General features: G+C 55.9%; 1 protein-coding gene across 12 annotated transcripts in view; it reads left to right on the forward strand.

The window, feature by feature from the left end:
* Hdac4 (histone deacetylase 4) overlaps window positions 1-17,180 on the forward strand; it is a 250,630-nt gene extending 233,450 nt beyond the window's left edge. For all 12 annotated transcript variants that reach the window (XM_063237018.1, XM_063237019.1, XM_063237017.1 and 9 more), the window contains 6 exons: window positions 146-243; window positions 6,200-6,318; window positions 7,120-7,253; window positions 11,683-11,767; window positions 12,543-12,684; window positions 12,919-17,180. In XM_063237018.1, the coding sequence (XP_063093088.1) occupies window positions 146-243; window positions 6,200-6,318; window positions 7,120-7,253; window positions 11,683-11,767; window positions 12,543-12,684; window positions 12,919-12,958 (618 nt within the window). In that variant the 3' untranslated portion in view covers window positions 12,959-17,180. The remainder of the gene's footprint in view (window positions 1-145; window positions 244-6,199; window positions 6,319-7,119; window positions 7,254-11,682; window positions 11,768-12,542; window positions 12,685-12,918) is intronic.
* Window positions 17,181-25,888: the final 8,708 nt, after the last annotated feature.

Here is a 25,888-nt window from a genome sequence, read left to right on the forward strand (position 1 = left end):
AGCCTGAGCAACCCATGGAAACACTGTCACTGCCATCAGCAAGCCAGGCCCATGGGTGACAGCACATGGGGAGCCAGGATATACCTGAGCCCCACTGGGTCGGGTCCCCCTAGTGCCTACATAAGCTTCCTCCTTATGCCCACAGGTGGGCACGGGGCCAGGCGTGGGCTTCAACGTCAACATGGCCTTCACGGGTGGCCTTGACCCCCCCATGGGAGACACGGAGTACCTGGCAGCCTTCAGGTGAGTCCCAGGTCTCAGCTCTGTCAGGAAACCATAGGGGAACCCTGATGTCTTCCTGCCTGTTGTCATGGTTCCATGTCTCATGCTCAGGGACACACTGCAGGGAAAAAACTGCTGTGCACCCTGCATGAGCACATGTGACTCGGAAATGAGTTGCTTCTCCTCTGCATGGGTGCAGATGCAGGAGCATGCACCCCCTCCATCAGCCCCCTATTCCCCAGTTTCCCTCCTCTATGAGGTCTGCGGGGCATGGTTCCTAAACCAAGCATTTGCTCTGATGTCACAGGCTGTCAGTGAGAAAGTTCCACAGCCAGAGGGCTGGCTTAGGGTACAGATGTTCTCCTGGGGTCACTGTTGTCCTGATGAAGGCAGCTTCCACCCACATGTCCCCCCGGGCGTCATGGGGAGCTTCTCTCTACCACCTGATCTAGAGCCAAGGTCTTGGCCTAACCTGTGTGCAGTGTGTAGAGGCGCGTGTCTGTGGCATGTATGTGGACACATCTCCCTGTCCCTGTGGGTGGGTGGTGCCCCACATACATTACATGTCTGTGACTGTGTGGCACTGCCTCTGTGACACTCACCTCTGAGGCTGTGCACACGTTTCTGCCCGTGTGTGTATGTGTTTGTGTGTGTGTGTGTGTGTGTGTGTGTGTGCGCGCGCCTGTGCGCGCGCACGCACACGCACATGCTTCTGGCAGAAGACACAGTGCGAGGACCCTTCTGTGGAGGTTTGGCCCAGTCTCCAAGTGACCAAGTGACATGCCCCACTCAGTCCCTGCAGGCTCATCCTGCTCCCAGCCCCACTGCAGAGCAGGTTGGGGTCACCCTGTAGGCAGGGTCTCCGAAGCCACTCAGTTGCTTGTAAGTTAAGGCACAGAGCAGGCCTGTGCTCGGTGCAGAACTGGTCTCTGCAGACCGCACTGACACCCCACAGCCCTCCCACTGATCCATGGTTGGGTTTGTGGTTTCTTCCACCCCTCGACAGCAGTCCTGTCATTCTGACCCTGGCCTGCCTCTCATAGGTGGGACTTTCACAAACACACATGTGAAATCCGCTGCTGTGAAGCTGCACCTGTGAAATGCGGGTATCACGCTCTCCACTGGCATACTTTGTCATCTCCCCACCCAGAACTGGTGCTCTGAGAGTAAAGTGTCCAGACCAGCAAGCTGCCAGGGCTGCTGGGGTGGGCTTCCTGCCTGACGGACGCTGTCACCGGCCCGGGCAGAGATGAAGTGAACTTCTTGGTGGTGGACACCAGGTGTCCTCTCTCCTTTCGGATCACGCCTGAGGCTCTCTGGCCCTGGACAGAACCAGATGGAAGCCTGGCAGCAGGTACCAGACCCAGGCCCAGGCATTGTCCCCTGGCAGTGCTGGCCAGGCCAGCCTCTGAGCAGACCTTTCTTCCCCGGAACACTTGGCCTGCCTTCGTGTCCTGCCAAGTATGTGCGTGACTGCACCTCACCAAGTGAGCACTTTAAAGTCTCAATAGCTTCCTTCAGAGGGAAAATAGTTTGGGGTTTTTTTTCATTGATTTTAATGTGGAATAACACTTTGAAGTTTACAATTTATGGTTCCCTGGACATCCGATGGGGAAGAAGGGTCAGAGACCGGCTTCCCCCTTTCTTCCTCAGCCTCCCGCCCTGGGGGCGCCCCTTGGCCGCCCGCCGTGAGCCTCAAAGGCAGCACCTTGTTAGGCAGACGCTGGCCTGCCAGCTTGCATTTTCAGGGGATCAAGCCTCAGATGAAGAAAAGATAAGAAGATTGCTTCTAATGAGATCCAGAAGCGGCAACACTTTCTCCTAGGGCTCAGAGACTCGAGTGCAAGAGGGGCCTTAATTCAAACCAGTTGGTCCCAGGCCAGATGCAGCTTTGAAGTTTGCCGCAGGCAGGCCAAGCCACTGCCACTTGGGCACACAGCGATGTCCCTTCCTCAGCCCTGCTATCCCTCCTTGTTAGCAAACTGGCACAACCCTGTGGCTCCCTGTCAGCCATGATGCAGATGAAACCAAGGTCCACTCGAGCCACAGAGCTTTCCTCGCCAGATGCCAGGCGATGGCCTTATGCAGCCTCAGTTTAGTGTACAGCCTTGGGTGCCTGCGTGCTGTGGTGCTGCATTGGCTGTGGCTACCTGCAGTCCCAGCACAGCACTGCCCTGTGCCTGGCCTCCCTGTCTTTATCTCAATCCAAGGCTTCCAAGGGTTTCCCAGGTAGACACGAACCCACGGTCCCTGCGTGGTGACTCCAGAAGCCGAAAGAACAAACAGAACACTCGGGAACCAAGAAGTATCGTGTTTTGCTACCGCTGGCTGACCTGCTTGGCCCAGCCCTGGACAAAAGCAAGGGACAGGGTGGGGGCGGGGCTGCCTGCATGGACTGTTGTGGTGGCCCTGCCGGTCAGGCTGAGTCTTGGAACAAGTTTGGCCCAGAGACATTAGGGGATACAGGCTGCAGACAGAGCGCCACTTCACCTTCACGCCAACAGCAGGGCTGTTGCAAGGTCTCCAGCAGTGGAGGGCGGAGGGGTCTGTCTCACAGCCTGGTAGAAGACATGGTCCTACCTGGTCCCTTGGATGTGCCCATGAAGGAAGGACAGAGCCTGCTGGTAGGGTGCGGGGGGCACGGCCACATTGCACTGAGAGGGGCCAGGTGATGTGGGTGGGGGCAGCACAGGCATGCTGGAGGGAGGAGAGCACGGTGGGGACACAAAGAGCAGTCCAGGCTGGGATGGAAGACAGTCCACTGAGAACTCAGCAGCATTCAGAAGCCAGCACACCCCGTCCACCAAGTTGGTCACCAGTGACCTGGGCACCATGCACTCAGTCATTTGGGGTTGGGATGTGCTGGGTGTGAGCCGAGGGTAGCCATGAAACTGGGAACAAGAGCCAGTGGAGATGCACCGGAGGGGAGCAGAGCACCACTGGGCCATGCCAGTACATGCATTCTCACTGGAGGACCAGGGTCCTGAGAAGCAAGGTCCTGTGGTGGGGAGGGGATGTACCTGGAAGGAAGAGTCCCTGGCGCTTCCCACGGCAGCATATGAACGGGCTGCCTGCTTCGAGGCAGGAGAATGGCTATTATCCTGGGTACTACACAGCGCTGATTGAGCCATGGGGCATTCTGATCCTGGACACTCCTGCTGTGCACTGTCTGTGCTCTCACTTTGAGGGCGAAGTGAGAGCAGGTGCCTCTCTGTGACCCACGCCTGCCATCTACCAGGTACCCTGGATTTGTACATCCTGCCCTCACGTACCCTAGGAAAGGCTGTGTGACCCTGTGGAGGGACCCTTCTGAGAAAGACGCCTGGGAGAAGGCCCAGGGCAAGTGTCCAGACCTTTCCATCTTCAGAGACTTCTGTCCTGAAGCAGAGCAGAATTACCTCCTCCTCAGAGCACCAGCTAAACAAGGACATGTGTGAAGGTGATGGATGAGGTGACACATTGCAGTGCAGCAGGGAGTGTCTTTAATACCATCTCAGGCACAAAAGTCACCTCCCAAGAGGAGCACTGACGGTGCTGAGATGCCCCTGAGCAGCCTCGGAGCAGCAGTCACCTCAGGTGTGGGCTGATATGCAGATCAGGAGACACCCCATGTGCCAGAGGCTGTGCAAGTCCAGCAACTTAAAGCTCGAGCGTGGACTTTGGTTGGGTTCAGGGTAATGCCACACAGGAAGTGCAGTCACGGGGCCCCTCTCATTGGGAACCCCACTCAGTGATGGTTTACTGGGATATCCTGGGAGGTTTGGAGCAGTGCAGCTCAGTAGGACTTCAGGGCAGAGACTAAAGCCCATGGTTTTGGGCAGCCCCAAAGTGCCTTAGGAGTGGCCTGGTATCTGCACTACTGTCTGCTTTGTGTTGAAATCATGGGCCAGATTTAGGTCCAACCCAAACCACAGCAGGCCCTATGCAGCTGTGCCCAGAGAAAGGCACATGACAAGACATCCATCAAGGTCAGTAAACCAGCCTCCCAGGAACCTGTGGGCAGGGGCGGGGAAGTGGGGAGCAGAGCAAGACCCAGGATTTCAGAGAGGCCCAGCTCACACTAGCCCAGGCGTCCTGCCCCAGAGATGCCACAGCATCCTCCACCTGACTACATTGACATCTCTCAGCATCCAGGCACCCAGGCAGGACTGGGACTGCTCTCACCAGGCAGGTGCTGTTTAAATGTTTATACTCTATGAGACAATAGAACAAGCCTGACTCAGAGAATCAGGACAGGACAGAGCCATGTGGACAGGCCAGGTCAGGGATATCACCTCGGAGCGGGACACAGCCATGTGGACGGGCTGGGTCAGAGCCATCACCACAGGGTAGGACAGAGTCATGTGGATGGGGCTGGGTTGGGGCCATCGCCACAGGGCAAGACACAGCCGTGTGCAAGGTGGGGCTCACAGACAGGGCAGCCTTGAGTAACCCAGTCAAAGACCTCGTGGCCACAGGACGGCAATCTACCATGAAGGCTGTTGCAGGAAAAGCTTGCTGCTTTGGCCTGGGTCCCCTACCTTGCACCCTCACATCCTGATGATGATGGTTCTCAGGGCCCACTCAGATTCCCTCTCCACCTCTCCAGCCTGCCACAGGGTCTGTGCTCAGCCAGGAGCATGGGGAGCCTGGCTGAGTGTGGTACCCTCAGACTCACTGCTTGGTGTAAGCCAAAACGGTAGCCAAAATGCCTACCACATAGCAGGCCAAGCCCTTCTCCCCTCCCGAGCTCTCCTGGGCTTGGACACTGGGCAGCGTGTTCTAGTGATGGCCAGGCACTTAGGCAGCCCCAGTTACCCTGGTCAGCAGAGGACAGTGCAGGGTCTGCTGCCTGTGTGTAACTCTAGGATTTTGTCTCCTCCATCCCAGTGTTCTGAGTTGCTGTGTGACAGGACTGCAATCCGAAGTGGTTCAGGATTGGATTCTGAGCACTGACTCAGCTAGAGTCGGGTCATTTCACTGAAAGGCAGAAGCTGCACAAGGAATGAGGGTTTGGGTTTGGGGGAGCTCTGTGGGCGTGAGAGAAGGACCCCTTCAGGTGGCCTCCCACTCCTTGGGAGCGGATAGTGACCCACCCCGTGTGCCGCAGAGACCAACAGGTTGGGCAGGCGGGCAGCAGTGGTATGTGTGCACCTCCCTGGCAGGGCTTCCTGGGGAGATGAAGGTTCAGGCCACTTCCTCGCCTGCTTTGGGGCATCAGCCCACCTCCCTGTCAGGGTCACTGCTGCCCACTTGGCCGGGGCAGAGATGAGCGTGAGCAGCAGCATGCATAGCACAGCACTGCTGTCTGACTGCTCCCCTACAAGCAGCTCACTTTGTCCCCTGCAAAGAGGGACGGCTCCCCCTTCTCGAGTAAAGCGTCTTTCGCATGCCCCAGTGGATGTAACCCATGGAACTTCTCTGTGGTCTGTGTTTCCAGGTTCTCATTTTGCCTCTGATCACCATCAGTGTTGAGGGGACAGGTCCCTTCAGTGGTGGGGGTTCCGTCTCAGGTTCTGTCTCAGCAGGGCTGGGACAGACAGCCTGCCAGGGTGCTCCACTTCCCAGCTTCAAGCTGCCCGATCAAGCCCCCCTTCAAGCTGCCCGCCTCAAGCTACTCCGGATCAGTGGGCCCTGGAAAGTAAACACCCTGGCCCTGCAGGAATGAGCAGGTGGGGACAGGGCCTCAGGTGGGCAGGGCAGGGTACAGCCAGGAGAGTGCTTCTACCACCTGAATGAACACACAGATCACCTCCGGGATACCAGAAAGCCTCCTTGGGCCACAGATGCTAGCTGTGGGGCTAGGGGTGTGGGCTGTGAGACACCTGTGATGTCTCCCTGTGAGCAGGCTAAGTGTGAACCTTCAGACTCCACCCTGCTTACCACAGGAGACCCAGGTGCAGTCATGCCCTGGGCCTGCTGTGTTTGATGACCATCTGTTCCTGTCCTCTGTCCGTCCCTGCCAGCCTGGTGACCCTTCCTTCCCTTGCCCTTGCAGAACCGTGGTCATGCCAATCGCCAGCGAGTTTGCCCCAGACATGGTGCTGGTCTCATCGGGCTTTGATGCTGTGGAGGGCCACCCTGCACCTCTCGGAGGGTACAATCTCTCTGCCAAATGTAAGTGGACCCATAGAGGTCACTTCAACATGCCTGTTCTGCGTAGTTTGTGACCAGTATGCTGTGCATACCAAGTGACAGAGAGAACTTGCCTTCCCGCCCAGTGCCTCTGGGACCAGCAGCCAAGGCCTTCACCTGTGTCCCCAGGGAGACAGAACCACTGTAGTGTGGCCACTCAGATCCATTTTTCCCCTGATCTCAGGGCCTCGAGGCCAGTGAGGTAAGCAGGCAGAGGACACACACTCCAGCCATGCCCAACACTGTGCAATGCCTGCCAGAGTGCCCCCTGCCACACTCCGACCTGCTTGGTCAGGCCTTGCAAGGCCTTGGTGCCAGCATCCCTGTCCCCTCACACTAGGGACTGCTCAGAGCTTCAGTCAGCCCCCATGCCCACTGCAGCTATCAGGGCCCGCAGCCAGGCTCACCAGGCCGAAGGTACTACAGGGCTCTGCCCTCAGCCGGCTCCAGCCTCTTGGCTGCAGTGGTGACCTTCACTGCCAGGTGCCACATGCAGTGCAGGCACTGGGCACAGGGGTACTATGGCGCTCAGTTGAAACAGTTGCCCAGATATGGATGTGGTGATCCCCACGTGGGTGGCCCAGCCTTGACCTGTGGATGCACAGAGCAGTCAGGGCCCCGGTGGTTGATGAAGGCAGAGTGCAAGGTGGGGTGTGGACTTGGCCCCAGAGAGAGCCCTGAAAGCAGACAGACAGGAGCCCTAAACAAGCTCTCCATGACTTGGTCTCACCAACCCTGGCCTTGCCCGAAGCACTGTCTTCCACATGGCCTTTTCCGTTGCAGGTTTTGGGTACCTCACGAAGCAGCTAATGGGCCTGGCTGGTGGCCGCATCGTGCTGGCCCTCGAGGGAGGACACGACCTCACAGCCATCTGCGACGCCTCCGAAGCCTGCGTGTCTGCTTTGTTAGGAAATGAGGTACAGAGCTACAGGCCCCTGAGGACATCCAGCCTGATCCCATACTCCCAGGCCAGGCTCTCAGGACTTGGAATGCTCCCCCTGCACAGGGAGCTGTTTAAGTGGCCAGAAGGAAGGGTGAGGGCAGAGGAGCCAGGGCTGTGGAGGCTGCTGTCAGGCTGGCTTCGTGTGCCTGTCCCTGTGGGTTGCCACTTCCAGGCTGTCCCATGGAACACCTTTTCCTATTCTGCTGGCGTCTTCTGTGGGCAGTTCCCCTCTAGGAAATTCTCAGTGGGCTCGGGTGGCCAAGGTCCCAGGCCTAAGCTCTACTGTGCTTCCTTACACTGCAGACCTAGACCCTGCACAGCAGTCTCTGACACCTGGGTCTCACTGGCACAGAGCGAGCCCCACCAAGCTTTCGCTCTCAGGGCGGAGGCGGTGCACTCCTTGCCATCCAGATGGAATTCATTGCGTGTCCCTGCAAAGGAGACACTTTGACAGGGCAGAGGTGCACGGCCAGGTGGGAGGGAGAGGGTGTGTGGGACCCAGGGCCCAGGGGCTGGGCGTGTGGCCCTGTGATGCCTGAGCCTGAGGAGGACCAAGGGCCACACCCTGCCCAGAGTTGAAGGAAGTCAGCAACAAGGCCCTGCCTGGGGCTCAGGAGAGGGGGACTGGTTTGCAGGCAGGGGGTGGGAGTTGGCTCTGAGGACATGGAGGCCGTGCATGAGTCCAGACACAAGCTGAGGGCTGAGTGCAGATGGCGCACAGGGAAACCATCCAGCAGGATAGCAGAGGCTGGAAGGGAGCCTGTCACTCAGCTAATCTTTTCCTCAAAACCCAGACTGCAGGAATAGGGGTGCTCAAGCTGGCTAGGGCTGTCCCTGGGCACCTGGTGGGGTCTCCAGGGTAGTGGCTAGACCCCTGAAGCAGGTGCTGGTGAGCACTGCATTGACGACACAGAAGTCTGCAGACAGGGCTCTTGCCCAGCTGTTTCCTCACAGCATTGTCCCTCTTACCTGTGTGAGCCACCTGCACAGACACAGGGACCAGATGAAGCAGAGGCTCGAGTACCAGGGATAGCAGGACAGCAACTCAGGTTGGGGGAAGGGGCCTGGCTAGGAGAGCATGTGGTTACTTCGAGCTCCAGGCTGCATGCTGGACCACTCCCAGGAGGACCTGCCCAGCAGGGGCACAGTCGGGCACCCCCATGTGGATCACTGGAGCAGCAGTGTGGATGGATGGCTGGGACATGGGGACAGGATCAGGGCGGCAGAGATCAAAGGTGACAGTCACTGGTGGGCCCACTCAAGGCCTCCCCATGGCAGGCAACACCCTCCTCAGGGCTCTGGGTGGGTGCCAGATACTCTGTCCTCTGCCTTGTGGCGGGCAGTGTGCATTCTGCCATGTGCTAGGGAGCTGGCCAGTAGTGCTCTGGCTGGGTTCCCAGGCTGCCTTTTCAAATGTCAGGACCATTTACCTGTCCTCTCTGCACATGACACCGTCTTCCTGTGTGCCGCTCTCACGGGCAGCAGATGCACACCCTCAGTGCAGCTTCACAGCCCTTCCTCTAGGTGCTTTGAAGCACAGCAGAGAGCTTGGCTTTCACCTGGGGCTGTTCTCACCTCCTCACGCCTTTGCTCTGCTCATAGGAAAGTGTTCGTTACTAAAGCACATCAAAAAGCAGGAAGCAGGCCTTTTATCAAGAGCTTTAAAAACCTCTTTAATGAACCAAAGTAGGATGAGCCTGTCCTTCTGCCTCAACAGGCTTTGATGAGGGTTGATATACGGCATGCTAGCTGAGTGCACACACATGCCAGCAGCCAGCTGCAGACACGTGGCCTGCAGGGGCTCCATGCTGGGCAGATGGCTGAAGCCCTGTGTGCAGCCCACGCCTCTCTGTGCCCTGCCACCTGGGTGCGTCATCCTTACCGGGTATGTCTCCAGTGAGTAGCTCCAGTGGTCAGCTGTCTGCAGCTGTCACCGATGACCAGCTGTGGAAAGTCCCCCTGAAGTGCTGCTCGTGTCAGGTTAGACAGGTACTGGGGCCCAGGGACATTTTAGTTCTAAGCATTCTGATTTCCATTTCTATAGCAATTTCTTCCTTGAGCTACAAGTAGCTATGTTTTCTTAACTTCCAAACATGAGGGCCTGAGGTTCTCTGTTAGCACATCTCATGAGTAGGCCTGGCATGAGCAAAGGCCCCAGTCATATTGGTACATGTGACAACTGCTGTCACTCCACACAGACCTCAGGTGTGTCCAGAGTGACCAGTCCCCTCCCCAGCACTCTCTGCTCTGCACTGTCCTGTTCATGTGCCTTCTCTGAGCTCACCGCTGTGACACTCAGGGTGGCCTTCTCACCAGTTCTGTTCTGCTGCTCCCGGAAGCTGTCAGACTCCCTGCGCAGGTACGCGTCCTCCGCGTCCTCCGTATTCTCTGTGTCCATGCTCTGAAGCCATTTGCTCAAACACAGACATTCAAAGCCGTGCACCCCTGGGAGCACCCCATCTTCAGATCTGCTGGAGGTCTCCCTCCAGTGTGCACTGCGTCTGAGGTGGTACCCTGCCACCTCAGGGCCTGTCTTGCTTGAGCTTGGAGGTTTCATCTGTAAATGGTGTGAGGCAGGACACTGCCATCCTTTTCATATCTGATCCAGTAATCTCCACGAAGTGGAAACTTCAGTTATCTCATCAGGTTCATTCTGTCATCTTGTCTTGATCTGTCTGCCCTGTTTTCTGTAGCTTTTTCTTCTTCCTCACCGTTCCTTGCTGTGGCTGAGGCCCCCTGCACCCCATTTGCTCTTGATGCTGAATCAGCGGATATGCAGCCCATGTCCTTTGCATTCCTAGGGACCCTCGAAGCCGCCAACACAGCCCTGAGCGCATCAGGCAGAGTCCCCGGCCACAGTCAGAGCCAGGCTGCATAACCCATGCGGGCCATCAGGCTACACGGACACGCTTGGACATGTTGATCAGAAACTCACATGTGACTGGATCTGTGCCCAGGTCGTGGCATAGTGACCAGTGGCAGCAAGCCTCTTGTTTTTGTTTAAGGTCCCTGAGTGGACAGCAGTTTCACTGTTGCCCCACTCTGTTTTTTGGCTCTGAGGCCTTGGAGCGGCTGTCTTTGCTTCTCTTTTCTGTCATCCCTGAGGCTCCCTGCATCCTTCATGTCTCATGTGCACAGTGTTTCAGCTTGCTTTGAGGACCTCTTAGTGACAGTCCCCTTGGGCAGACAGCTCTGGGCTCAGAGCATTTCCTCCTGATGCCCTGAAGATGCCAAGTGCCGTCTCCCCGCCTCCCTTGCTGTTGAGAAGTGGTATGCAGCCTCTGCCGCCCTGCGCAGCTCCTCCATGTGGCTGCAGCTCACTGTCTGGCTCTCCAGCTATGGTGCCAGTCTCTGAGATGCCCTGCCTATGCCACAGGGTCCCTGCTTGCATGTGGTCCCTGTGTCCTTTGTCCCTGTCAAAGGCCGGCTCTCGGTCTTCCCTTGTTTCTACTGTCCCAGATGACCCAGAGCACTGGCCAGTTGTGGTGCACCATCCCTTGGTCTAAGTGTGTGTGACTTTTTCCCATGGTGGCGGGCTGGGACAGGTGTCCCTCAAATATCAGTGGGACTCCTCTCTGTGAGGGCACCAGGTCACTGGGTCCCCACTGCAGTGGGTTATCGCAGGTGGGGCACCAAGCTGCCCCTCCTAGGAATGGGCCGAGCCTCCTCTGAGGAACATTTGTCTCTTCCCCTGCATTTACCTATTGGATTTTTTTCTTGCATCTCCCTGAACTCTCATCCTGGGCTGTTACTTGACTGCTCAGCCGGTCATACTTGGTCTCATGTGACCAGCAGGTCCCCATGGCTCCCCCTGGCCTTGAGCCTGTCCTCTCTTGTTCTATGCTGCCCAGCCCAGCTGAGCCGTCGCTCACAGAGCTCTGCTCTCTTACCTGAGGGCCATGTGGGTCACCTTGGTGGGCTCAGCTGACCCTGCCCAGCATCGTACTGCACCATGACCTTGATACACCAACCGCAGGCAGGCGAGACAGGCCCAGTCCCTTGGGCTGGGGCACTGGCGTATGGAGCCAGCACCATGATCACAGCACCTTTGTGGGTCAGGCCCAGCAAACCCACAAGGCTCTACTGACCACTACTGAGAGCTGAGGCCAAGACCAGAGCCCCTGGCCATTGTCAGCTGCCCCTGTGCTGACAGCGAGGCCACCACCAATGTGGAGCCCTCACTTTCGTCCTCTTCCTCCTAGGAGCCCATGAATGTACTTAGGCTTCCGAGGCAGACACACTGATGGCATAAAAGCCAGCTTACAAAGCAGGTGCACAGACTCCAGAGTCACCACTGGCCTTCGAGCCCCTTAACTTACCGCACCCTGCTGCCCTCCGCGAGCTCCCTGCTCAGACTGCCGTGTGGTCCTCAGGCTCAGGGTACCCTTGTATCTGTTTTTCAGCTTGAGCCTCTGCCAGAAAAGGTCTTACAGCAAAGACCCAATGCCAATGCCGTCCGCTCCATGGAGAAGGTCATGGAGATCCACAGTAAGTTGCCCACAGGGCCACCCCAGACCTGGATGCCCATAGGCACTGAGCTGGTGGGGACTTGTCTCACCCTGGCAGTGTTCCCGGAGCCTGCGGTGAGCTCCTCATCCCCATTTCTCAGAGCAAAGAACTGGGCTCTGAGTGAAGTCGCTCATTGGGTCCTAGCTGGCAGGCGGGCCTGGCTCTAAGCCTGAGCACCATGGTCTCTCTTCCAAGGCTTCACTCAGCCCTGCAGGAAAGCTCATCTTCTGTCACTACTCGTAGGCCGCAGAGCCCCAGGGCTCCCAGAAGGGCCAGGACAGGCAGTGCCCCAACCTCTCACGCCTCCAGGGCACCCATCACTTTGTGCCCTTACTCAGGGCCCCAAATGCAGGCCTCAGCTGTGCACAGCAGGGCCAGGCAGTGCAGCCCTGGGTCTGCTCCTGGCTCCTACACCCAGAGGCTGGCTCTGGGCAGGGCACAGCCCCAGCTCTCAGGCCTGAAGCCCTAGGGCTCAAGGAGGGGACTCAGCACTGCACACCAGCACCTGCCAGGCTGCAGTGTGTGCACCTAGCCAGCACGGGGAGGCAAGTGTGTGGGCAAGGAAACCAGGCTCCTTCGGAGCCCTGCCAGGCCCGGTGATCCCATGGCAGAGACACCGCGCCCGTGCCCAGTGCCATGGATCACAACCTGGCAGTTCCCTTGCCAGAAGCACCTCTAGTGTCACAGCCAGTGGTCTCCCTGGAGACACAGGCCCAGTGGTCACCATGGTCATCGAGCCCTGTCCTCCCTCCAGGTAAGTACTGGCGCTGCCTACAGCGCTTGTCCTCCACGGTGGGGCACTCGCTGATCGAGGCACAGAAGTGTGAGAATGAAGAAGCCGAGACAGTCACCGCCATGGCCTCACTGTCCGTGGGTGTGAAGCCCACTGAGAAGAGGTGAGTATCTGCCCTGCCTGCCCATGGGCTGCCAGGCTCACCTGTGAGCTGGGCCTTTCCCTGCCACTGCCACAGGGCCTATCCTCCGGGGACAGAACAGACCAGGCATACGGCGCTGTCCAGTGCAGTGTGTAGGGCTGGAGACTCTGAGGAAGAGTCCCTGGCTGCAGGCAGGCCCCATGTGGGGTCAGGTGTGGGCACCACCACCCACCGCACTCCTTCCCTCCCACACAGGCCGGAGGAGGAGCCCATGGAAGAGGAGCCACCCCTGTAGCACCTCTCGAAGCTGCTGTCTCTCCTTTGTTTGTCTGTCTTGAAGCTCAGCCAGGAAACTTTCCCATGTCACTCATGCGTCCCGCACAGGCTCTCTGAGCACAGGGATGCCAGGCGTGCAGCAGCAGCCAGAGGCCTTTCCGCCACCCTGACGCACACCGGTGTGGCAGCCTCTTTCGGACACGGGACAGTGGCGACGTGCGCTCAGACGCACAGACACGTGGAAGCCAAGCACACTTGGGCAGCCCCCGGCAAAGCCACAGGATGGAGCTGTGGCGGCTGGGGATAGAGTTGCCGGATTTAGTTGACACGAGGAAAGGAAAATGAAAATCAAAGATCTAATAATACAAAACAAACTTGATTAAAACTGGTGCTTAAAGTTTGATTCTTACCCACATCTACAGTCTCCGTGTAAACCACTCAGCTCATCTTGTAGCTTATTTTTTTTTTTAAACAGAAAGTTTTCTACAGCTCTGGCCTGTCCCAGGAGCCTTTGAGGCATCCCCTGGGGCATGCAGCCAGGCAGGGACAGAGTTGGAGGAACCTTTAACGGAAAGACTGGACAAAGTGGAATGGGAGCCTGGGGATCAGCGTGAGCTCAAAGCCATCGGAAGATACGAGTTTGTGCCTTTTTTTTACTGCTCTGATGGATTTTTGTGGCTGGGTTTTCTGAAGTCTGAGGAACAATGCCTTAAGAAAAAATCTACAGCAGGAATTGGGGAGACCGTGTCCTATGGTTGGGGAGCCCAGTGGTGCTGGCCTGGCGCTCCAAGGGCAGCACTACCGCCCACAGCGGCTGTGTGGCCGGCTGTGTGGGGTGCGGCTGTGTGGCCGTCTGAGGAAGTGGAGGTGTTCCTTCCGGAAGCGCGGCTGACACTGCTGGGGGTTGAAGTCCAGCAACTGTTGAATGAATCCAAAGTGTTCTTTCCTCACCCGTCCCGTGGCAGTGAGCATCTCCATTTGGTCGTGAAGCATGTCGTAGACGCACACCTGCGTGCCGCGGTCGGAATGCTTTCATCCAGAGCAAGCAGCATGAAGCATTGCTTACCTTAGGTCTAAATAAATATATATATATAGATATATATATATGTATAATACATATTCCAATGTATCCCAAGCTAAGAAACTTGATTCTTCTGAGATCTTGGTAAATATTTATATGCATTTATAGAAAATATATCTATATAATAAATGCAGATCGTGAAGGTCCTGGCAAGTGGAGGGCTTGGCGCCAGCTCCGCGGTGCTAGGGAGAGCGGTCCGGGCGGAGGCCACGGCGCTGAGCTCTGATGGCAGCTTTCTGAGCGAGTACCACCGTTTGCCCCGGGCAGCTTCCCTACCTGTTTGTACTTTCATTTTAATTATTTTCTAACAGAGGCCCCACTCTCCAAGCCTCAATGCACTTAGGTACCTAATGAGTTTTTGTAGCAAAGGATATAAATTTGCTGTTGATTTTTGTATGAATTTTTTCACAAAAAGTTCCTTAAATAAGCATTGTTTTGTGAATTTTACATTTTTTTTCTCTCCATTTAGCAGTTTTCTGAATGGTAATAATGTCTAAAACTTTTTCTTTTCTAAATTCTTGATTGAACCTTTTTTTACCTTGGATGGTTTTTTTATGATTTGTTTGTGTTTCTTTCGTGCTGGGAGCAGGCCCCTGCCGCGCCCCTGGGAACTGACTTTCTGAACGTGAGCATCCAGTGGGGTAAGGAGCCAGGCCTTCCCGGTGACACCAGCCAGTCTGTCTGTCCTGGCTCCGTCCCAGGAGCTGTGCAGAGGAGCCCAGGGCCCAGCTCCCCGCGTGTTCCTGTGTCAGGGGTGGTGTTTTGCTGGCCCGGACTTCAGCACTGATGAGTCGTGTGTGGACCCCTCTGCCCACACCAGAACAGACCCCTAGGCCCGGTTTCCCAGAGACTTTCCACGTATGTCAGCCCCACGCGGCCCACCAGCCCTTCCCGTGCTGGGGTTTGTGTGGGAAGCCGGGCCTGCTGCCTGCCCTGAGCGTGCGCTCCTGGAGGCACCCCAGGGCTTTGTCTTTGCTCTTTTTCTCTTTACAGAACTGACAGCCACTTTTACCGGTAACTTATTTTATAGCACTTGAAGCCACCAATTTCATTCCAAAGTGTGTCATAGTTCGGACCTGAGGGAGGAGGTGCAGAGGCTCAGGAGGGACACCGAGCCAGGTTTCCAAATTGGGGGACGTTTACAGGGTAGACACAAACTCAGCCGGACTAGTGCCTGGATGAGCGCGTCTTCTTGGTCTCCCGGTCACTGTCCCATTGGGCATTGCCCAGACGGCAGGCAGAGAGCAGGGCAGTACGGTCTCGGGGTGCATTTGAGTTTCCCCGCCCCATGGGCTTCTCTTGGCACCAAAGCCCCTTGGCAGGAAGCTGCCCAGGTCCCTTCCCACTGGTGGCGCTGCTTGGTGACAGGCTGGCACCAGCTCTTCCAGCCTCCACACCCTGTGGCCCTGTGCCCCCATGGCGCCTAAGGGGCCACATCATTTCACTGTGCTTTCAGACAGGGATAACTTGGGCCGCTGGGTGGCCAGGTTGTCACCACCCGGGGCTCCCAGTCTTGCTCAGCGGGGCCTGGTGGCCACAGGTAACCCTCACCGACACACCCACTCCACAGCCTGCTGCATCCACTACCATGTAGCCTTTTCTTTCCCTGAAGACACAGTAGGCCGTGTCCTCAGCCAGCATCAGGGCAGTGGCAGGGGTGGCCATGGCCCCCGCAGGCAAGACGCAGCAGGAAGAGCTTTGCACGCGACTCCACCGCGCCCAGGCCTTGGCCTTTTCCTTCCTCTGCAGAGGCCTGGGGGGCACCGGCCAGAATGAGCACTTTAAGCCCTTCAGTAAAGCGGAGTCCTGGCCAGTGACCGGCTTGGCTCCCGCCCTGCCGAGGTGCCCCGCCGCGCACGTCATGCCCACACCCTACCAGCAGGCGGCGCCACCGCCCTGCCAGGCTCCAGCTCTGGGTGGCTTTGTCGAAGTGTTTCAGTTTCTCTTTCCTTACAACCTTTGTGAGAGGAAGGGCCAGCGAGTCTGACTGTTGCAGCAGTAGCCATGGACCTCCGGCTCCTGTCGGAGCATTCCTCCCTGGCCACGGCCTCGTGCTCATTCCTTGTTTTGTAGACTTTGGGCCCACATGTTCCATGGGCATTGATACATATATAAATAGAGAGATATAAACATATGAATCTATTTTTTTAAGTTTCCTACACCTGGAGGTTGCATGGCCCTACGCCCGGCATGTCTTTATATTGTATACGGATTTTGCACGCCGACCTTGGCAGCTCTGGGGAGGAAGAAGAACGCCTTTCATTCCCCCTCTCGTGACATTTGCAGATATAAAAAGATGGGGATTTTTCTGTAAAACAAAACAAAACCTTGAAGGAGAGGAGGGGTGGGGAGTTTGAGTCTTACTGAACTTATTCTTAAGAAAGTGTACTTTTTATTGTAAGAAAAATTTAAAAGGACTACTTACACATTTGTCATATTAAAGAAAAAGTTTACCTAGCACTTGTGACCTACCAGTACTAGAGTTTATTGTATTTATGTGGAAACAGTGTTTCCGGGGGCCACAGACGCTCGATGAGAGCCGCTGTCTCCCAAGTTGATTTGGAGGAGTTCGGTTTGGTTCGGTTTGTTTCCTTTTTTCCTGCCGCAGGGCTGCCACACCTGTTCGCCCTGCCGGCCCTGTAATTGCTCATGGCTCTGAGGAGTCCCCTTCCTGGCAGCCCTGCACCCAGCTGCCGCCTAGGGCCCAGGGCACGGCCACCCGCGCTGGCAAAGCCTCCAGCAGGAAGGACAGCAACGTCCCTCTTTGTTTTCTGGTGCGTGCGCTCCATAGTAGAGGCGCCTTTTCTGGTTTTCAGAGGCCGAGTGCGGTGACCTCTGCACATTTCTCCCGGCTCGGCCTCACTCCAGAGATGCCTGCCATGAGGCAGGAGCGGACGTTGTCCGGGCACCCGCTGGGCCCTGCGAGTCAGCGTCACCTTCTACTGTCTGGACCTTCCCCATGGTTCTTTCTTTTGCTCAGTGGAGTCGGAGGTCTTGTTTCGGTTTTTTCATTCTTGTTTGTTTTGTGTGGGTGGCGCTCCGCTGACCACGGTGTTCTCCGATGGTCAGCTTCTCCTGCCACCCCTGGAGTCCAGTGTTTGTACCACTTTGCGCACTGTCACTCTTGTGGTGTAAATAAAGACTGCGTTCATTGCCTCCACCTCTGGTCTTGCCTCCCGCTCTTTCATTAGCTCTCATGGGTCCAGGACCCTGTGGGAATGATCCCCAGGCCAAAGGGACTGACCACCATCCCTAGGGACAAACTAGAACTTGTGGGGAGCACTGCATCTGTGAAGCCCCTGCAGCCCAGGCCTGGGGGGGGGGGGCTGTCACCCACTGCAGGTGGGAGGGTCACGATGTCTTCATAGTGACCCAAAAACCGTACTGCACTTTGCGCCATGGTGGACTAAGCAAGAACTGACCTTCAAGAGTGGCAAGACCAGGGCAGGGCCAGCACCTCCGGGGACCTGCTTGGTGAGGCAAGCCTGCCCACACTAGTGACAGCCCCTAGTCACCAGGGACCCTTCAGCTTGGTAAGCCCACAGCTCTACCTGTGCACTGCACCCTATGATGGGTTAGTCATGGGTGGGGACACGTGAGGCTTGGCCTTCCACTTCCTGGCTTGCTTCCTCCTGCAGGACTGCTTCCTGCCCTCCGGTCAGCCTGGCCATGCCGAGGGCACATCAGCCAGCTCCACACTGCACTATCAGTCCGCTTGAGCCCCCTTACAGTCACCTCCTGTCCTGGCCTAGAGCAAGCCATGGGGAGCAGAGCCTGACAAGACAGCTGTAGGCCCACAACAGGCAGGAAATGTGCTCAGAGCTGGGAATTGTGTCTAGATGGTTTGTTACGCAGCATGTCTGTGGCGATGGCTGACACATGGGGCCTCTGCTGCAGCTCGGTGCAGATGAGACCACAGGCACTGACCCAAAACAAGGAGTGCTTGTTCTCAGGGTGGCCAGGGCAGGTGCAGTGCTGGGACAGTCTGTAGCTCAAGGAGATAGGAGTGGGGACAGGGCAGCCATGGCACTGTCGTCTCCTCAAAGTCGCAGGGCTTTGTGAATCATTCCTCTAAGACATGTTCTTATAAGGGCTGTACAGAGTGTTAGCAGCCCCTTACCTTTGGAAAGCATGACAGCTTCTGCACATCGTGGAGAGGAGCAGCAGACGCACATGGTGTTGCCCTGGCTGGGTCACTTTCCAGTCTCCTACCACTGAGGTGAGACTGTGCCACCAGGCCCACTGGCAGCAGACTGTCTGGTACCACACGTGGTTCCTTAGCCGTGGTTTGAGCATTTTCGCTTTAACAGCAGCAGCTCTGTGTTCACTGTTTATTCACAGAAAGTGATCTTTTGAGCCCACAGTGAGGCAGATGTATCATACCTGCATGGTGCCATGTATACGGTACCCAGGACAGTCCCCACGGCTGCCAGCCTGTCTCCTCGGGGTACCTGAGAGCTGCTGATTTCTCCCCTCCACAAACACTGGGCCAGGTGTGCTTGTTCTGCCTGGTGAGGGTCCTGGCCCTGCAGGACAGGCAGGGCTCACGGGACACAGCAGCTGGCCTTCTGCAGGGCTCGGCTCCATCCATAGGGCTGTGAGTGTTTCTGCTGAGTCTGCCAGGTTTAGTGCACAAACCCTGCCTGTTTCCCACTTCCCGCCCTGTGGCTTGGCCAGGAAGTGAGTTGGTGTGAATGAGGAGGCATAGAGAGCATACCCACCGCAGCATTAGGCACAGAGAGACATCAGAGCAAACTCCCACCGGATAACTGATTTTGCCTGTGTAATCCTTACGTTCAGTGCTATAGTCTATAACAGGATATAAAACCGCAGTAACGCACCGTCCAGCACAATCAGTACAACTTGCACACTGTACAAAAACAGCAGCTCTAGAAACAGGATGTACAGAACTGTACAAAAATTTTAAAAGATGGGTCATAAGTAATAACATTCACTGAGCAGGCAGCTCGTTAAACAAGGACTGTCCTAGTCCACCCACCCCCAGTCGAGGCCAGACACTCACCTGCCTGTCCTGTGTGGTCACACAGGGTAGAGCTGAAAACAGCCCTGGCCCTGGTCTCCAGGGCAGGAGCAGCAGCTGTTGATGGACTTCTGGGTACACTGGAGCCCCCTACACCCCTACACACACACCCCAGGGCTCTTAGCAGCACCTGTCCTTCCACGGAGCCCCCTCAACCTGGGGGTCACACCCCATAGGCAAAAGCACAGCTTGTCCAAAGCTTCAGTCCACTTCCAAGAGATGGCGTCCCCAGGAGTCCTCCAGGGGCTGCTGCTACTACTGGGGAACCCGCCAGCTTCTCCATGGTGTATCCTGTGCAGCTGTCAGCTCTGCTGCCCAGCATGTCCCCAGCATAGTCCTGTCCCAGCATGGGCCCACACTGAACACAGGAACCAGACGTGCCCACCATCACCTGTGGTGTCCCCAACCCATACTCGAGGCCAACACCTGCTGCCCTCTGGCCAGTCCATTGCGCATCCTGGAATTAACATCTTGAAAGCCTTTAGCCCCTTGAGCCCAGAGATGAGAACTAGATTCCTGGGTGGACTGGAAGACATCCAAGGAGTGACCACGTGGCACTGCCTCAGCCCTCACACCTGTGGTTTGTTGATCAGATGCACACAGAGGGTTTAAATGCAGGTGGGGCCTGATGCCCCAGCCACCTTGAGTTTCACATCTGCTGGGCCTCAGAGCCCTTGCCATCTAATTCTGAAGGAAAAGTTATGCACTGTGCAGCCACAGAGCCCCAAAAGGTCCTGATGGCCCATTACAAAGGAAAAGAGAATATTTGCAAACGAGTTATCATAACACATCCTACCTCTCTCCTTGGTCTGTGTCTCAGCCCAGGCCAGGAAGATGGTTTCCCTGAATTCTGGGGCGGGGAGACGCCTCTGTGGAACATCCGCCCAGGAAAATGCATGTGTAGCCCTGCAGCATGGGCTGTGGTGACCTCAGCAGGGTGGCCCTGCCCATCCACTGGGCAGAGAGTGCAAGGGGACATGGATTTGGCTCTGAATGACACAAAGCAGCCCAGCTGATCTGTCTCGCAGATCAGGGACAAGCCAAGGAGCCATCGCTGCTCCTCCTCCCCTCTCCACTCACCCCTTTTACTGCCCAGCCAGGGCAGCAGCTTCCCAGGAGGGCTGCATGGCACCAGCAAACAGCCAGAAATGTAAGCAAAGCACCAACAGAGAGGTCCAAGTTGGTGCAGACCCAGCCCAGCTACACGGTGGAGTGGTTCCAAGTGGGCTGAGCCCAAGGGCCCAGCCTCTGCAGATACAAGGCCATGGAACCTCTGCACAAGGCGGGGCTGGATGCCTGCCAAGGGCTCAAGACATGTCCTAAACCACAGCCACCAACAACATGGCAGGGACAGGGACATCCTAGATAGAAGGGCAGAGAAGGCCACAGAAATGTGGAGCAGGAACATCAGGTAGGACATATTGGAGTTACCTGGACGCTGCTGCCTGGAGAAGGCCCGCTTGATGCTTGAGTTAGTTACTTTTCTCTCATTGCTAGGACAAAATATCTGACACCCAAAATGGAGGAAAGGTTCATTTAGCTTACAGTCTGTGGAGGTTTCAGTCCTGGCTCCAAGGCAGCGTGGCATGACACTGGGGCAAAAACACTTCAAGGCAGCAGCCAGCAAAAGCAATCAGAGCAAAATGGGAAGAACGAGGCTTTTCTCCTCCCTTACATTGTAGGCAAGCCACGCCCACCTCCCAGGGCAGGTGTAGCACTCATAAAATCTCTGTGCCCTCCTCTTGCACAGGATGAGGATATTTGCAAAGAACCCTGGCTTCCTGTGGAAGAGTCTCTTGGTTAAAATTCTAAACTTCTCAAGTTGACACATTGTATCAACCAAAATAGTGCTTCTATATACACATGGAAATAAATTTCAGGCACATCCAACAAGTAACCCAGCCATGCGAGTGTTCACAGAGCCAGCCACAGGTGTGTGTCTCTCCAGCAACCTTGGGACCAAAGACATCTCACAGAAGTGACGTGGAGGCACCGAAGGCAGACACTGAAGCTAGGATTGGTCCCAAGCTGTCCAGAGAGCCGCAGGGAACAGTCAGGCTGGACACGGGGAGATGGGACTGGCCAGGAGGTGGTGACTCCACGGTGGAGGGGGGACATTTATAGGGCATCACAACACTGCTACAGTGCCTTCTCTGTGCTTCTGGAATTTTCCATAGTGCGAAAGGCAACACAAAGGAATAAGGGTCACAAAAGAGGAGCACAAATTCTGACACACTATAAATGTCTGTGTCCAGGGGTAATCGGTGGCTACTCTAAGTGGAACTCATCAGATGCCAGGAAGCACCCACCAGCACGACACTCACATAAATCAAAAGCGCAGTCGAGGGCAGCCCAGGGAGGGGACAGCTGCGTAATCACCACTTGGAAAGCAGGACCCTTGAGAGCGGCATTAAAACTTGCAAATGAGAAGAGCAGGACTTTCTGGGGCCAGGATTAATGACCTGAGGTGCTGAGGCCGTGGTGGATAGTGGCTGCTCAGCCACCCAGGACACCCCTGCGGGAAGCACTACTGGGCACCAAGGACATGAATCTAATCACAGGAACGATGGATGTGCAGTTCTGAGTTCAGCATTGGTTAATGAAACACTGGAAACTCCTGGAAAGATTTGATAGCCCAGCTGCCAGCTGGCACCTCAGCACTCCCAAGAGGGCGACAAGGTGGGGAAGGTGACCATGGCTACCACCAAGAGAGCCAAGCCCAGGCTGGGGCAGGGATGAGGCCTAGCTGGAGGATGGCACAGGCCGTGGGCGTGGGCTCCAGGCTGGTGGTCCCGAGTTGTGGACACCTGAGCCTGGGGCAGGGAGGTGGGGATGACACCCTGAGCCATGAGCCACAGAGCAGATGAGGGTTCTGGCCAGTTCACATAGCAAGCGCCCTTCCGAGTCGGGGGATGCAGCCAGCCATTGAGGCCCACCCATCAGACATCAGTGAGAAAGTGAGTGCCAGCAAATGGCCCTTACCTTTGGGCTTTCCAACGTGGGGGCCCCAGGACAGCAGGGACTTTGGCCTGGTATGTGAAGCTCTCTAGGGAGAGGCTCAGCCCTCAAGTGACCCGGGGCAGCTCCCTGAGTCTCAGCAGGGCTCTGCAGGCCACGCCTGGTCCCCCGCTGTCCCAGCCCCTGCCTTCCCAGCCCCTGCCCTGCCAGGTCTGCACTGCTCCCTCTCTGTCTACCACAGGGCCGGGGACAAGGCCAAAGTCCCTCTCTACTGCCACCAGACACAGAAGGACAGGCTGGTGGGAGCCCCTCATAGATGTTTGGGGCACTCAGGGCCCGGCCAGGCTGCAGTGGCCAGGACAGGTAAAACCAGCTCCAGGTCTCAGACGAAGCCCGCTGATCAGAGAAGCCAGCCATCCTGTCACTGCTTTCTGGTGACTTCTGCCCACCCAGCCCTTCACAGGTGGGAAGGCTCCTTCAGCCTGGGGAGACGGGCAGCTTGGATCTTCCTGTCCATCTCAGAGCTAGAAGCAAAAGCCCAGTCCTGCCAAGCACCCAGGACCACCTACTGTTGTCCCAGCCCAACTCCAGGCCGAGAGCAAGGACTGGAAGACTGGGATGCCAGGGGGATGCATATACCAGCCAGTTGGGCGTCTGTACAGCCAGCTGCCAGCAGCAGCCAGAGACCCCACAGGGACACAGGGTGGCTGGCAGGGACCTGTGGAGAGACACAAAACCCATGCAACATGGAGGCCAGTGGGTGGGGGTGCTCCACCAGCTCCCAGGGTGCAACGTCTAGGCCTCTGGGGAGGGGCAGAGAAAGGGCTGCAGAGTGACCCGACAAACCTGGGGCAGGAAGCAGGAGAGAGGCCTGATGCTGGCTGAGGCTGGAGACCACTAGACGGGGCTGCAGCATCTCAAGGGCAGTGGTGCTTAGGCAACCTGGGGAAGTGGTGCGATTGTAGCACCACCTGGTGGTAAAGTCTGGAATCGCAGCCCCAGCAAGCTGCCCATCAGCCCCGCCTCCAGCCTGGGGGGCGGTCCCTGAGCTCCAACCCTTGCAGAAGTTGGAGGCACACAGCCTCCGACCCTGGGCGAAGGCTTCACTGTCTCTGGATTCCCAGCATTTTCAGCAGCGGCGCCCTTGTATGCGGCCCCGTAGGCAGCGCAGGCTAAGGCCTCAGGGCCGTGGGAGCTGCGTGGCTGCTTGTCTCCTCTCAGTGTATTCCGCCTGCCATGTTATTCTTTCTTGTGTTTTTGTTTTGTTTTGTTTTAATTTTTGTAAAAATATCAACATATTTTAGGAAAACGTCTGAAACAAATATGCACGAATGTTGGCAGCTAAATGCTCTTAGCAGCGGAAAGAATTCGTTCTATGTATTTACTTATTTATTGCATGTTTAGAATTTATCAAAAAAATGATAGCATCAAATCAAAGCATTGCATCAGATCTCCAGGAAGTTAAACCATCCTGCCAAGCAACGGGCACAGGCTTGGGCTAGCACCTAGGGATCCTCGCGAACTGGGGTCCAGGCCTAGTGATCTCGTGAAGCTACACTCTTCCCACATCAGAAGGGGCAGCCCCTCCCTGTCCCCAAAGCCGGGTGCTTAAGACCGACTGGGCAAAGCGCCAGGGGTATAGGTGCCGCCCACGCCCTGCTGCAGGGCTTCCCCAGGACTCCCACGCGCTGCTCTGCAGGAAAGTGAGAGGGTGGCGTCGTTCACACAGGACCTGGAGAATCCAGCACCTGCTAACCCTGATGCACACCAAATAGGAAAGAAGGGAGAAGGGACGCTTGCATGTTAGGGGGACATTGGCAGCCTGCCCCCACCCACACCACCAGCATCCTGAGGAGGAAGAGGGAGCCAAGGTCGGGGCAGGGTGGAAAGGTCCACTCCCTCCACCCAGGCTTGACACTGACCTCAGGCTTCAGCTAATGGAATAACGTGAGGAAAAAATGAAAAGCATCTAGATTGGAAAACATAGAAAATGGTCTTAATTCCCAGAGGACACAGCAGGAAACCCTAGAGTCTACAAGAGCAAAAGAATCTACTAAATGATTCTGGTCAGGTCATTGAATACAAGATTAACATATAAGCACTGAGTGTGCTTCTGTATGCAGCAAGAAATGATCAAAAGATGAAATTAAGGTGCATAGTGACACATACCTGAAACCCAGGCACTCTGGGAGGCTGAGGCAGGAGGATCACAGTTTGAGCCCAGCCTGGGCACTTAGATCCTTTTTCAAAATAAGAACAAAAAACAAGTCCGGAGATGGAGCTTAGTGGAAAGGCCCTAGGTTTAATGCCTAGTAATACAGAGGGGAAGGGAAGGGAGAAGAAAGAAAGAAAGAAGAAATAAACAAACAAACAAAAAAACAGAAAGAAAGACCACTTGCGGCAGCAGTCTAAGAATAAAAACATTCCGGGAAGATGCCCAGGAAAGAAGTGAGACTTTCCCACTGTGAGCCATGAGCCGCTGCTGGGAAAAGCTAAAGATCTGAATAGGGGAGGGGACGCTTGCTTATGAACTGGAAGACTTCATAGTATCGAGATTGATTTACAGCATTGGTAAAAGCCCAGCAGGATCACTGTAGTGGAAATAGGCAAATTGGTCATAAAATCTATTAAGAAGCACAAAGAATTCACTACAGCCCAAATAATTTTGGAAAAGAAGCAAAGTTCTAGCCCTTGCTTTCCTGGATTTCAAACTGTCCTGGGGCCGAGAGGATCCCGCCGCGCGCGCGGCAGAAAAAGACACAAAGATGCTCAGGACAACACTCAGCTCACAAATGGGCCATCTGTCCCATGCCTGGACGGTCCGCAGAGGCTCCAGATGGTGCAGTAGGGGGGAGCTCACCTTTCCAACAATGCTGCGCCCCCAACCCTCCTTTTAGACAAACAGCTGTGACTGAGAACACAACACAGAGAAAATGGAAGCATGGGGCTGGGCAGAGTCCTTAGGTCTGACCCTGATGCATGAACCACGAAAAGAAAAAACTGAGCTTGATCCAGATTAAAAACTTCCTAGGACATCACAGAGAACACAAAAGACAAGCCAGAGACTGAGAAAAAAATATTGATACAATTTCCTTCTATTAAAAGAATAAAACCCAGAATATACACAGAACTTCTGCAGTTCAGTACTAACAAGATGAAAGAATCCAACTGGAAATGAGTGAAGGGGAAGATGGCTGTTTCACCCGAGAGAAGACGGAAGCGGGAAGCAGCTGCTGACGTGGAAGCACGCACAGTGTTTCCGGTCCTCACGATCAGAGCCATCCAGGGATGCGCAGGCAGTGGAGACGTCATCATGAGTGTCAACAGGACACAGGAGTCACCAAGGACTATGAAGCGGCCACCACTCTGGAAAACAGCTTTGCCAGGCCCAAAATGTCACCCACGGTTCTGCCAGCTGCCTCCCACCCAAGGAAAGCGGACGGGGCCCATCCATGGTCACAGCCACATCACTCATGATGGAACCATGGCAACCCCAGCATCCCTGCACAATGGGACTCCACTCACCCACAGAAAGCACGGCACCTGCCAGATGGACAGCATCAGCAGTGAAATGTCTGAAAAAGGTATGAGAACTTGTGGTGGTAGCTATGCAACTCTGTAAGTTCACTAAAGAATCATCACAAAGGGAGATTTTATGGCACATAAATTATATTTCAATGGGAGCCAAGTGTGAGAAAAGATTTCCTCAACACCAAAATCCCAACCAAGCCAGCGCCCGCCTTCTCCCATTCTGTCCAGCCTAGCGGGCGCTGCAGGGGTTGACTAGCAGGTCCCATCCCAGTGTGCAGGCTGTGTGGGCTCTTTTCAGATCAAGGTGGAGACCAGAGTTGCATAAGGCATTTCCAGGA

This window comes from Cavia porcellus, unplaced genomic scaffold (assembly GCF_034190915.1).
Source record: "Cavia porcellus strain 051 isolate PalLab524CR breed Dunkin Hartley unplaced genomic scaffold, mCavPor4.1 scaffold_26, whole genome shotgun sequence".
NCBI lineage: Eukaryota > Metazoa > Chordata > Mammalia > Rodentia > Caviidae > Cavia > Cavia porcellus.